Source organism: Harmonia axyridis, chromosome 5 (assembly GCF_914767665.1).
Source record: "Harmonia axyridis chromosome 5, icHarAxyr1.1, whole genome shotgun sequence".
NCBI lineage: Eukaryota > Metazoa > Arthropoda > Insecta > Coleoptera > Coccinellidae > Harmonia > Harmonia axyridis.
The window spans coordinates 15,008,923-15,024,152 of NC_059505.1; the positions used below are offsets into that span (position 1 = coordinate 15,008,923).

The window sequence follows — 15,230 nt, forward strand, 5'->3', positions numbered from 1 at the left end:
CATCAAAATCAAATCATGTACTCACAAAAGCTTGATATTGTTATTTTATATTTCAATGTGAACTTTTATCTTGATCCAATAAATGGTTTTGAAATTATTTGGGAGAAAACCCTAGTTGGATTTTTTTACGTTAGAGGGTTACCGTGTTCACGGACAAAAAATTTCGCAAATCATGGAATTCTATGACCGATGTGCTTAAAATGTTAAACAATTCTTCGAAAATTAGCAGATATTGGAGAGGCAACTCATGAATTTAGAAACCACGATTACATTTCAACGTTATCATTGATTCTCTGCCTGAAAACTGTACATTCTGATGAAGAACGTCCACCGTATACATCTGATTTTGCTTCGGTCGACTTTCCCTTGAAATCACTACTAATAGCTCAGAGGCCATTCAACGTTCTGTCGATAAATGACAAAACATAGAAATCGCGACGAATTTTGAAGTGAATTTTTGAAATGCGTTGAAGAAATGTTTCGATAATATATTTATTGGCTTACTGTATTTTGGTAGTGCCCACTTTGAAGGCGAGATATAAAATTTCAATTAATGAAGCATAATTGTTTTTTATAGGTAGATCAATCTTTTGACATGGAGAAATAAAAAAATCAAATAATTTGTAAAGAAGTTTTGGCTTTACACTTATCGGTTTTCCATTTCTCATTAGCATACTGTTCATCAGGTCGTCTTAGTTTGACTCAGTGCTATGATATAGTTGAGAAGTTGCAGTTCAATTTACAGCACCATTGAAATCAGGTGACCAATTTGGACTAAACCAACGTTTTGTCTAAATATTTAGACTTTATCAAGGCTACAGAGAAAAACAAACAAAATAGGTATAAGTTGAAGTGACAAATATGTAAAAATAACCACAACCCATAAATATGCCAACACATGAAATTTGTATGAAAATCATTCAGCGGTTTGTTCGCACGGGGATTGCAATTTTTCAATAGACTTTTTGGTGTTTATGTTCTATCCTAGTTTTTGGAGATATTCAATATTCTCTGTACTCCGACTGATAATTTTTATTCGACTAAATGAACTTGGTAAGCAAATATTTCAGACTTCGACTCTGTTAGCCTTTATTTCAAAGGTCCCCACCCTGTAAATTGAACTGCAACATATTTACTCAAGGATGTGAAAACAGCGAATCTATGGTTGGAAGCACGATACTCAAATGATAGGAATGGAATGAAACTCACCTATGCGGAAGATATCTACTCCCCATTTGTCAATATCCAGTAGGACTTTGCCCAGGTCTTCCTCGTAAGGTGTTTCCACTCCGTAAGTGGGAAGTCTCTCTCCGGTGAAGCTGTTCGTATGATGCAGCGGCTTCCGATTGATGCCGGAAATCTGGGACATAGTGTTCGGGCCCCTTGGCTTGTCTTTTCTAGCGGTCCCCTTTGAGGGGGGCGTCTCCTGCTGCTCATCGACCCGAAGAGACGGAATATCAAGTTCTTGTTGTTTGTCTGTAAAAAGAAAATTCCTATCTTATCCGAAATAAGAAATTATTGTTATTATTAAACTATAGAAAGAATAATAATAATAGTTTATTCTGAAAAATCAGTATAAACATTAATCGCTGAGGCGCAAGCCAATGAAAAAAGGACTTATAAAGGCTTCTGTAGAATAATATATAAATCACAAAAAACCACATTCCGTATTTCCTATAATTACTATAGCCCATTCAAATATAAAACGGAGCAATAGAAACCAAGTAAATCGCAAAGTTATTGGTCAAATAAACCCTATTCCTCTTTCGCCCCTAATAGACTGGCAGGATTGTACTCTCAACGGAATGTGGATATCAATCATGGATTGGTGATTTGTTTATCCATTTCACAGGAGAGGAAGAAAGAAAATCTATGGCTTTACTTGTTGAGATATGTTATGTTATGATGTTTCGTATATTTTATTTCTAGATTGACATGGAGTACAAACTGTACGAATATGTGAATTATTCTTAGTTCAACTCTGGACCCCCAATACCTTCCTATTCGAAGACCCTCCCATTCATGCGACAACTTGTTAAATTGCTACGTCTTATTTTTGAACGGACTCTAGAAAGTAATTATAGGTAAAATGATAGAACATAAGTTGATAGTATTCGAAAATAAGTTTCAGAGTGAAATGTACCGAAAGTGGATTAAATTGAAGAAAAATCTTGAGCTCAATTTACAATTCCATGACCACGATATTGAACCTTTGATACTGTTAAATTATAAAAAGATATACCTATAAATCGAAAAGAAAAGCTTTCTTGGTGTAAAGAGTGGCCGTTGGTTCACACATCTTAGAAAATCAGCTTGTGTTTTATTATGATGTCTTTATTATTTATTCTGATGATACGAACCTTCACGATTTTGTTTCTAGGTTCTTCAGATCGATAGTTTTTCGGAAAAAATTGAATTTGACCACCGATTCGTCTTCATTGGATCGAAATTCCACCATTGCCGGCTCAACATTAAATAATACATATATTAATGAAGAGTTCTTTCTGTTTTAGAAATTCAAGTGTCGGTACTTGTTTGACTTTTTGAAGGAGAAATCTTGAAATTGTTCGAAAAATAAAAATGATAAGTTGTGGCCGCCCACTGGTCTTGCTATATTGGTAAAACAAAGTCATTTTGGTTCTATCCTAGATCTTACTGCTTCCATTGCATCATATTGGAAATGAAAAAACATGTAAACATAGACACGTGGCATACACAATCACCTAGGAATTTCGATTCGCGGATTACCGCTAGTTAAGCATTCAGTTGTTGTACTGAACTAGTTATGATAATTTTCCACGTGACACTAGTCACAACACGAGACGGCCAAATTATGGAAGAATTTCAAAAATGTCAATTTTTGAATAAACATGGGACCCGTCTCTCTGGCGCCAGGAATACAGATTCCGGGATATTTGAATTTTTATTTGTTTTGTGAATATTTGATGGGACGCCACATTTACGGTTTTCGGACAGATTCTACGTCTTTGGTTGGCAGATTTTCGGAATGACCTTGCTTTATCTACCATCTCCTCAAAAATTTTTGTTGAGGTCGTTGAGTTGTGGTTTTTTTATGAGGATCTAGTCTCCAACTTGACTTGGATATTTGGTCTGAGACTGAGAGAAATAAATTTCAAATATCATCCTCTGGAATTTTGAATATGTAGAAAACAGGTTTAACGAAGATGGTGAGTATTCCTTCGAAATGATGCAATAAGGTTCAATTATATAAACATTTCTAGAATAAAAAAACAAACAGGGAGCTTCAAAGATGCCCGAAAATATATAAAGCACTCAAACGAAGAACAGAAGAAAAGCAGAAAGGAAAAAACAGTCACCATTTGATGAATCATGAGAATATCGTGGCATAATTTTGATATTTATATCAAATGCCTTCATTACTTTTATAATTTGATGTAATAATTTGTTGATTAGAGTAATCATTAACCGAAAGATGAATTTAATTCTCGACAATTGTAAATTGATGATTTGTGTATCCATTCCACAGAAGAGTAAGAAAAGAGATAATTGGCTTATCTTGTTCAGATCGCTACCTATGTAGAATTTGCCAAGGTAACGTCCCTTTTAGTAAGTCAACATGCAAGTTGGCGAAATGAATATACAAGTTTTTTGGATTATTACACATTCATGAGAAAAAAATTCCGAAACGTAAGGATGTCTGTCTTAATGTTAATTCATTTATTAAATTTATTTGATGTTTACTCAATTGTAGTGTTGGATAATTTACTTTTCTCTTTTGGTTAGTCATAATATTTTGTCAGTTGGAATTGTATTTCTACACAAAAAAATATATCAAAAAGACATATCTCGCATTGTGAAGGTTTTTGTACAATAATTTCGATATTTATGTTATTAAACAATTGCTCAATGGAAGACTTTTGGAGCGTCTTCTTCGAACACTTCGAATGATAACTGATGTCTATGATACAATTTCACATTATTAGTGTATCTTTTTGCTTTCTCTGCTTCAGACGCTAGTTTCCAGCTACTATTAAAATCATTTTAACTCAAATCCTCTAATAAAAGACGAAATAACGGAGGAACCGACCCTTATACATCCTATATTTTTTTACAGACCCCTGCTAAAATCGATCGAGCATAAGCACTGAGCTCATCCATGTCATTTTACACGACAAGGTGAGAGTCAAGAACTCAGAGTACGTGTTTTTCCGCAAAAACTCCTCCTTCTGTAATACTTTGAAGGAATACTGCGAATGCTTGCGTGGCATATTCGAAGGTCTTCCTACTCTTCGTTCGCATAAGAGGCGTTTAGGATCTAGATGCGAAGTTTCCAATGTGTCGATTCAAGTTGGGGGAAACTTGAGAGCAATATACTCACCGAGGAAGGTGGAACATATGTATTCGGATATCTGGTTTCCAGATTTGCTCGACTCCGAGAAGTGTGAAAGCTCCTTATTCAGCATACGTTTGAACTGGAAAGAAAGAAGACTTGGTGAATTGGGATAATTTCGAAATATGTGGAGTGCGGTAGCGTTCAAGGAATTTCCTGTATACAGTGAAGTCAGATTTGCGTGAAGATATAATTGAGTTTTCAAGAATGATCGAAATACATAACAGTAACAACACTGAACAGGAATTCCATGAATACCATCCTTATATATAAATAATGGTAAGAATTTCCCTAAATTTTCACAGCTTATACTTTCAATTCAACAGATATAGAATTATCAGATCTAATGGGAGATCACGATTCATTAAAAATAGTGCACACATAGTTACGTATAAATGAGAATGTACACCAATTACAAAGACATCTTGTGACATTGAAACTATTTTAAATATTGCTATAATAACTTTTTAAAAGTGAATCGCCTTGTATATTTTGATTATTCTCCTTCAAAGTTACATTTCGCTTCTAGAGATCAGGAAAGTTGTTACCTCCCAGGTGTACGGTCAAATCATAGCAAATTTTTGCCAGACTCCCACAAGGTTTTTTCTCAAACATGACAAATGATCCTGTTACGTAAATCCAAGTTTCATTCAGCTAATCAGAGGCGAAGGTCGCATTTCACAAATTACATATGTTACACTGTTTTGTTATTTATATTACGTCGAGCTGTAGCGTGTTTATTAATAATGCAGAAAATCATATCCATTGCGAATGCGGAAAACTGATGTTATCTGTTTGTATGCTAAAACACTCAATATAAAATGGGTGTTTGTAGAAGGCTCTCCAACTAATATAGATTAAGAGATATGCTGATTGAGATATCAAACCGAGGTGTGCGTATATGTTATTCTTCAATTTGAGTGATTTTCAAACCTATTACTCAATTGCAAATGTGTTGTCAGATGGTTGGGAGTGGTCAGTTAGGAATAGACTGAAAGTCTACCATTTCTTACAAGAAGGATATCGACGTTTTGAAGGTATTCTTACGCAGGAGTTGACTGCAATTGCTTTGTTATTTTTTGATTTCTATCTCAAATCTTTTAGACCTCCATGAGACCTCTCAGAAGATTAGAACTCATACTACTGTGTCACAGTGCACAGTTCTGTTTATTGTTTATGTGACATTGAAGGTCTTCTATAACCAGAAAATTTATTTTTTGGCTTGGGGCTCGAAATCGGGGTCCCGACCGAACAATACTTTGAAATAACGTCACGAAAGTCGCTAGGCGGTCTCTTAGGGCACCATAGTTCAGGCGAGGCATTTCAAGCTTGATTAACAAAAATCACATGTGTACAAATGAGTACAGAATGAGAATGTAATTCAGTCAGAAACAAAAGGAAGCAATACCTCAGATGACGCGTAATACCCCTCATAGTACTTTTTTCACGAGTTATTAACGCTGAAATTCATGCACTCATCAGGTTAATAGACTTTCTGTTCGATGAACTCTGCCGACTTTTATTGCATATTTGGGGCGGCTTCTTAATGTTTCAGGAATTATTTTTATTATCAATTCTTCAATCAGAATGTTGCCTCCTCAAAGAAATGCAAAATATTGGATAAACGATTCCATTTCACCATTCCCATTTTATTAGGTTAAAGAAATATATGAAGACTTCATATATAAATATTTTGCATTATGCAGAGTTGAAGAAATACTAGATTCAACTAGTTTCTATTTTTGAAGAACATAAGGATGATATCAAACTGTTCTCCATACTAAGTGAACATGCATTTCTGTCATCTGATCATAACATCTCATTAGGGATATTAAAAATGTATCATAAATTTCCGATATTGAGTAGAACGAAAATTATTACGCAGAACCACGACCCGACAAACATGTTTTAATAGGTGTGTAGATCAAAAGATCCATAGCCAGATATTGTTCAGCTAACTGCGAACTTCTATATCTGCATCCATAAGTTTTGCCCACGTGCTCTTATTGAAAACACCTTTCCTTTTAAGGCATCTCTTGTTTGCCGTCTGTATAGTCAACCGGTATGTGCGGTAGATCCTTTATAGTTTTACGATGTACAATTTGCCTATTCCTCATGCAAATCGAGTTGTTAACATAATTGATTATGATGACTGTTCCCATAGACAGGCGTCAAAACAAAACGAACTATGTAAGCGTAAATAATTTGAAGTTCATATTGAATGATGTGCAAATGTAATTACTCATTGCGAATTCTGAGTCAATGTATCTCTAAATTTTTGGATTGATTTTTAGCCTTCGAAATGGAAGGATCATACACGATGGAAACAAATACATACTCACATTCAAATCTACACATTACTTCCATTAGAGACGAGGAAGAGATATATTTTATTCGAATCAACCGAAACCTAAATTGTTCGAAAGACGAATCAATTGATAATAACCTCGATAATAACATTCTTAGTATTTTTTGTTTTGGACAATATCACTTATTATGATCAAGTAATTATACATTGAATACGATTTTTGTATCTTTTATAAAACGGATATGAAATTTTCTCAAAACGAACTTATTTCTTCGAAATTGATGAATATTTTTATCCAAATACTAGTACTATTTATATTCATTATAAACTAGCTTGATTGAGAGCGCTACTAAGTATGAATTTCAGAGGAATTGCTAAATAAATTTAATTTCGTACAAGTCGTTGGTGTATTCTATCCTTGATCAATAAATCGATAGATACCGAACAATATTACTGGAGCCGAACTCCACGTGCTGGCGGTTTTCAATTTCAGAGAATATTTGACTTGTGTTCTCCGAAACATGGAGTTAATTGAAATCCAGCTCCATTTTCATCTACTTCAATCATTCTGGAATCTTTCCAAACTCCCCGCGAAACAAATTACATTTCGATTAACTGACAATTTTCAATTTCAACATTTCTTTGTCAAATTTTTAGTTGTAATATACGGATACTTCTTTAATAGGCTTGAAGCTGTTAGATAGGCATTTTGGAATAATTCATGTCAACGTGTCAACAGTCATAAACATCACATCAAATAATTTATTCGATCAATTCAAACAGTAATTGAAAACCTGGTCGGCCTTGTAGAATTGTGGAGATCGTAGAAATTAAAACGAATAATTCTCCACATAATGCTGAAGATAATGAAACGAACATTTGACTTCCATATAGATTGAGTGAAGGTAAAAACGATACTCGTTTTGGTGTTCATCTTTACTTCCAAATGAGTCTCTTATATTCTGCGACGATTTTCATATTTCGGAAGCTGCTTCAGTTGAATTTATCGAGAATATAAAAGTGTGATTCACCATTTACATTCTTCAGGAATTGTAGAAAATTTTCTCGATAAATTAACACTATTGTCCTCTAGAATCTCGGAACTTGAACGTCATTCACAGTTCAGTTTGTTTCCTGTGCGCTATATTTGTATCACATTGAGAAAAGTATGAAATTACGAATCTGTCTTGAATTTTGCATAGAAAATGGACTTCTGTTTGTATGTCTGGTAGTGCACAAGTCGATCAAAAAAGACTTTTTTATCCATTTTTACGGTGTTTATTAATTATCAATCGATTTAAGATTAAAAATATTCACTGAGGGTATTGAAATGAAACTTTAAAAATGCATTTAAGAATTTGTTTGAGAATTTCAATAATTCCTAAGCGTTACTGTACCTATTATTTAGAAAAGGGCTAGTTTTGAATAAATAACCATATTTCCTTGACATAATTTATTTATTAGCGTTATTATTTTCGAGAAACAACAATGTTCTCATTTGATGAGTAATTATCAATCATTATTTGGTTGAACTTGTACTTCTATTCAATATCAAATAGGATTCTAGATACATTTCATTTTAGATAAAATTCGCATATATCTTCCCGTTTATGTTATTCACCGATATTTCCTGATAATTTCTAGAAAGCATATGAATTATAGTTGATTATAAAGTTTACGTAAATCCTTCAATCTGCCTTCAGAAAAACATCTTTATCAGAAATTGATTCCATTTAACCGAAAACATTTTATCTGCCGGTACCTTGGCCAAGAAAGGCGATCTTTTGACTTCCGAGATCAATTTGTCGATTATACTAGCGTGAAAAATGTATAATTATATAAAACGCGGCCCCATTTCCGGCATACGATACATTTCCTATCATATAATTCAAACGAATTCACGGCCGAAATCGAAAATTGATTAAAATAATCTCTTGGATTGGATGTTCTCAATAATTGTCGGAATTTCTGCGAAGACGTTTGAAACCATCGAAGCGACTTAGAAAGCGGAAAAAACGGTCATGATGTTTTATTCAAGACAATCTGGTCATTCCGCAGTCGATGTAAGGCTTTCTTGATGCAGAGAAACGTTTATTGTGAAAGTTGAAAGTGCATTAATTGTATCACTAATTAGCGGTCCAATTCCATATGCTATTTTAATGTTCAAACGGAACATCACAGGATCATCGCGTTAAAATAATTTTATACTCAAGAGGGATTACCACAACGTGGCTTTCCGCATATAAGTCAAACATAAGTTACCCACTTATTTCCCTTCTAGCGCTCCTGCGATGACCAAACTTTGTACGAAGTTGTACATTCATTGTACCTTCTTTCTCTTTACGGAGCATATTAGTAGAGGTCAGCACTGTACGACGGTCGATTTTTCAAAAAATTAATGTTCTACCCCTGTTGTGATGAGTTTTTGTAGGTTTTTTCACGAATATTTCAAAAATATATCTGTGCTTTGTATATTGTACGTATCATTAATTCTTCTGCGAAAAACGAAAAGTTACCAATTTTTTTTCATTCACTAATTGAAAATATTGATTTTCTACAATTTGGACTATTGTTTAGAAAAATTATGTGAAAACCCCTAAAAATCAGTGGTTTCAAAAGGAAAAATCTATAATTTCGTTTTGATTGGGCAGTCACGTGGTGGTGTTCCCTCTTGACGATCGGCGTTTCATAAGGAACCGGCGGTAACATGCCGAATTTTACTTTCATGATTGTGCGATACAAGTTTTAATTAATTTTTGTAAAATGAGTAGCTAGGAACAACTTTCAATCAATCTCCAAAAATTCAATTAACAACTGTAAGAGAAGGTACCCGGCGAATTTGTCACTCATTTAATTACAATAACGATATATGTTCACTAATTATCTTGTGTTATTTACTCGATTAATTATCTCAAAAGCAGCTCTACAACAAGGATTTTCTTCGATGGAACAGGTTATTCGAGATAGCACACTATAAACAGATATATCGCTCGTAGTGACGTAGAACTGCGATATTCTATAAATTCAAAAATATTGATCTGAGAGAGTTGAATTGATAAAGAGTACACTAGATTCATTAGGAGAATCATGATAAAAATGAATTATATCTGTGATTTGTGTTCATCATCGATATAAAGAAATTAATGAACCTTCTGATTTTTGTGATTTCTTGAATAATTAATAATAATATGATATTTTAAATATCCGGGATTGATTGAATCTTCTTCTCAGCAATGAGTGAGAATGCCGACTGCGAAGGGAGTTTTCTCTCTTACGCCGATAGGCTAAAGTCAGAGATAATCATTCGGATAATGATAATATGCAATAATAACGACTTCCTTCAACAATGTAATACAAAGAGATTGCGTTACCATATAAAAAAACTGTGAGCTATTCAAAAGTTGAATATGAACTTATAGCAGTTAAATTAAAATTTTGAATTTAGTTCATTCAGAGTGATTATTCTACGTTATACAATGGACTCGGCTTTCATATCGTAGGTACTACTGTCCATACTGAGTTGTCCCAATTACCAGTTATGCATTATTATATGTACATCTACCTTATTCAGGGAAATTGTTTATTTTGTCGTACAATTTCTTATAAACACTTTCTTGTCATCTAGGTCCTTTCTTGTTGTTGTTAAGTGAATTCCTTTTCATGTAATCCTTCGAAGAAATTCAGCATCAAGCTTGTTTTACAACCAAATTCAGTCTTGTGAACATTAAAGTATGACCTCGAGTGTAACTAAGTAATCAGTAAATTTCTTTCCGATCATATCTATAATTTTGAAGATATTAGGAAGTAGAAATTAACCTAATCATTGAATGGAGCAGGGTGCTTCAATATTCTCTTCCGAGCACATATTACCAGTCTTTCCGGTATGTTTTAGTTTCCAAACTATGTACTCTAAAGGTCCAATTTTCTCAAATAAAATACCTTTAAATTGATATTTGATGATAAAAAAATAATGATACTGCATATAAAAATGTTAAATGCATGCTTAGAAGGTTCGGCGCTAAATCAGATGAAACATTTTTTATCGAAATTAATTTTCTTTTTAATAAATGCTTTTTCCTGTTGTAGTGCACATTCCGTATTTCATATAGATACAAGATGAATATTCGTTAAATCATTTCAAATTCCCTCCATTTTCAGTTTTATCGGAGGGTATTTTTTTTCTTATTGTGGAATTAAAATTTCATATGAGTAAAATTTCGGAAACAAAAAATGGATTTTGCTCAATAACGAACTTCACCATAAAAGTTGGACACTGCACCTACTACGCAAATTCTAGCCCCTATTATTGTGTACCTACACGCCGAATTCTTCATCAGTTAGTCAAACCTTTTTGAGACCGCTTCAGGCATTAAAATCGAAAATTATAGACATTTGATCAACATGATAGTCCGCTCTTTATATGGGAGCAGCGCGCAAAAATTAATCGAAAATGTAATCCTCGATATAATCCTTGCAGGTATCATATTTTGCTCTTAATCCTTATTGAATTCTCAAACTATAAGTATCGAGAGCAGTAGACAAGCCATCATAATATAAAATATCATCATAAGATAAAACACGTTACTGCTTCCTTCAACTCAGGCAGTACTTTCTTGCCTTTGACTTCACTAGCAATTATCAAGACAGCATACTGTAAGAGATCTGTAGGTGCTGAATTTCATCAAACTACAGTTAGGTAAAAATATTATGAATGGGAAACGAGCGGTTTCTTCTGATCATCTAAAACTGACAACTCGAAAATGTGGAAGGAAGAATTAACAAAGCAATATGTAACGATTTCTGTCTTCTAAACTTTCTAATGTTTGGTTTCTGTTTCAAAACTGATTTTGAATAAATAACAATAATAATTGAATAAACTATTTTCGCGAATTTCTTCTAATAAGTCTATTGCTTGCCGAAACTGATATATGATGCACAACGAAGGGCCTTGTAAATGAATTTTTATTTTTCTACATGATGAATTATTAGAGTTGAAATGTTTGTAAAATACCTTCATTTCCGAAATGGCAGCAGTCAACGCAATATCCGCCATAATATTCAACCAGGGCAAATTTCCAAAAAGCTCATCGGAATTCGGGGGTATCCTATCCATGATCAACGGATCCGCGTTTTTCGAGAGTACTCGACTCAACAGCGGAGTCTCGTCCGAAGACAACATCTCAGCCTCCAGGACGAAAATCACCAACACACGAAACTCAAAACAAAAATTATCCTCAGACGATTGCCAACAAATTAATTTTACGCACGTGAACCGGATCACTTTTCGACTATGAAAAAAATCTCAGTGAGACGTGACTGAAAACATGCGTTTTCCTCCCGTGGCTCACTTGACGTTTCGACCGAACGCTATCGAAACAAATGACTGTCGGAGGCAGCGTCGAGCGCTTCGTTAAATAGGAAAACGGCGATCGCTTTTGTTTGATTAGGCGGCTACGTATGATACACGCCTCCCGCGAGAGAGTTTGGCGTACGCGACCGGCGAGTCGCGGACAGTTCGCATTTCCAGAGAATAGAACCGATATAGAAAGAAGCTGCAATACGGGGAAATCGCACAATGGAAAAAAGCGGAGAGAGCGTACTCATGAAAAAGGTGTCAGTTATGAATTTCGTCGAACGGTTGAATCTGGCAGGCTGTTTATACACATATTATGGTGAATCGCTTATACAACGTGCCAAAAAAATAAATAATAATAAACTGCTAATTTCCACAAAATTTATTGATGTTAAATGACGACAATTGTTTCGCTACACTGTATATTTTTCAAGTCGGATGCTGAACTGAGTATTCCCAAATTATAACATTCGTTTAAATAGGTATTGATAACATAGTTGAGGAGAAAATGTGTTTTTAATGTTTAAAATGAGGTAATGAGAAAATTTTCTCATTACTCAACTATGTTATCAATACCTATTTAAACGAATGTTATAATTTGGGAATACTCAGTTCAGCATCCGACTTGAAAAAGCTACAGTGTAGCGAAACAATTGTCGTCATTTAACATCAATAAATTTTGTGGAAATTAGCAGTTTATTATCATTTATATAAGTTCGGTGTTTCTTTAACTAAATTCGACATTTCATGAATAATAATTAACTGTTCGTTGGGATTTTTGAGAATCGATAGACAAGAGAAAGTTTCAAATTATAATGAATGAGAACTCATTCAAGAAATTTCAAATTTAGTTATCGGAACACCGAATTTTATAATTGTTGTCTTGATATTGATGATGGACTATACGATAGATAGTTATTTGGGCTGTTTCCATTATCTGTGCGGTTGGTTGTTTCCGACGTTTCGTCAAGCATTCGCCTGTCGTCTGCTTGCTGAAACTTCGGAAACAACCAACCGCACAGATGATGGAAACAACCCAAAAAAAAGTAAAATTAGTAAGTTGAGTAAAATAACTTCGGGATAAAGATCATCGTCTCAAACCACAATAAGCAAATTTTCAGCACAAAATTATGATTAGTTTTCCATAAACGTCTAATTAACCATCGCGGTGATTCACCCTGTATATCTTTTTCAATATTCCTCCAAAAAATTGAAAGGGTTAGGGAGTGAGGGGGTGAAAAATATCAAATTGAAAATGCATGGCGTAACTTGCTTGTGAAAATAAAATCCTATATACATAGATGGCATGAAAGGTCATTAGATGCCTTTCGTGCGTCATATCACAATCAATATTTAGGCGGAAGGGGTGTTAGGCAGTAGGAGGTGAGAAATATCAAATTAAAAAAATGCATAGTGTAACTTGCTTTCGAAGATATAAATCGATGGATGCGAGAATTTTCTTTAATAATTCTTCCTATAAAAATTCCAATTGTACAATCATATAAGATCAATTAAACTATAGTAAGTACTACGTTTCCTTTTCTATAAATAATATACATATATTTTAAATATTATTACCTCTAACACTTGGAGAAATGGAACATTGTACCTTATACCTACCATGTGTCAATGGACTAGTTGTCAAGATACGTTAAATTAAATGAAAAAAGGATAATGCTTGTTGTGCATGAATCCCTTCAAATAACCTTTGATTGTATATATCACAATCAATATTTTTACAATAGAACAAAAAATGGTGGAGTTAGGGGGTTCGGGGTACCAATCTCCAACTTCAGAAATGCATGTATTGAGTCAATATTTTTGACTTGATTTTGAAAATTAAAACCGATGGGTAGGAGGATTTTTCTCATTATTTATTTGTAAACAAGAATTATAGCCTGATTGCTGTATCCTCCAATCACAAATTGTTAATTTCTTCCTAATGTATCAATAAAAAAAATATATATTTTTAGTCACACCGCAGAGTGGACAATCGAATGCCTCTTATTTGAAATATCACAATCCATATGTAGGTACCCATTTGGAAAAAAAATTGGGGGTAGCATGATGGTGTTTCAGAAATATGAACTTGAAAAAATGCATTGCGTAACTTGGTTTTGAAACTAAAAATCGACGGTTGCCAGGATTTTCCCCAATAATTATTTGAAATTTTTTTTCTTGAACCTCTTGTCTATGGTTTATCACCGAAAATAGAGTCTACAGTCACATTGTTTTTGATCCAGTTTAGTACGTCTGTTTTAGAATTCGTTGTACGAGGAAATGAGTTGGCTGGCTCGATCATTATGAGTCGAGAAGGTCCCTGACTCAGGAATATCGGTCATGTCCGAGACAAATGGGTTTTTCGAAACGAAACGGAGATTTCTCGGGATTTCAAATATAAGATCATCGTTGCATATATTTTACTGAAAATTTTATGTCGTAAGTACCTAATGCTGATCTAATACTCAAGCAACTCTGTGTCAAAATGGTTTTTTGGAAACAATAATTTTATCGGCAAGAAAATAATTTATTGCTGTCCATTAGTGTCACAATGCTTCGAGGAATACTTTGAGCTGATGATACATTATTTGATATCTATTTATATTATAGCAACAAGAGAACTCTGTTGTTTGACCACCAAAGTTTATTGGCATTAATAATGAATTATATTTTTTATAATGAACATCTCATCTAATACCATCAAAATCACTCCGCACGCAAATACAGTTAGTTTCTCTTAAGTTTTTGCTCATGTTTTAGTAATAATATCTTTTCACCAAGCACTATATCAGGTAGAACAGTAATGAAAAACTATAATTTATTCGATGATTTTCTATATATAACAATGGAAAATAATAAGGAGAAAATGAAATTATTCATCGACGATCAGAAATCATAAACAGAAGACACCAAAATCACTAGAAGAAATAAAGTTTATTAAATAGAACATTCAAACGAGTGGCAACAAGAATCTGGCTATTCTCATATCGAAAAGGACACTAGAGATCAACTCAAACCTAAGAATAGATGGAGAAGAGATAAAATGTGGAAATGAAGTCAAGTATTTAGGTGTAATACTGGATAATAGGTTTGCATGGATAAACGATATAAATTACGCAGTGAATAAAACAAACTCAGCAATCAGCAGAGAAGAAAGAAGAAGAGAAGAAGGAAGAGCCAAATGAACCAAAATACAA

General features: G+C 33.8%; 1 protein-coding gene across 14 annotated transcripts in view; it reads right to left on the reverse strand.

The window, feature by feature from the left end:
- Positions 1-15,230, reverse strand: part of LOC123680582 (cAMP-specific 3',5'-cyclic phosphodiesterase) — a 447,060-nt gene that overhangs the window by 4,839 nt on the left and 426,991 nt on the right. For all 14 annotated transcript variants that reach the window (XM_045618553.1, XM_045618556.1, XM_045618554.1 and 11 more), the window contains 2 exons: positions 4,361-4,454; positions 1,210-1,476 (listed from right to left, as the gene is read on the reverse strand). In XM_045618553.1, coding sequence (XP_045474509.1) covers positions 1,210-1,476; positions 4,361-4,454 — 361 coding nt within the window. The remainder of the gene's footprint in view (positions 1-1,209; positions 1,477-4,360; positions 4,455-15,230) is intronic.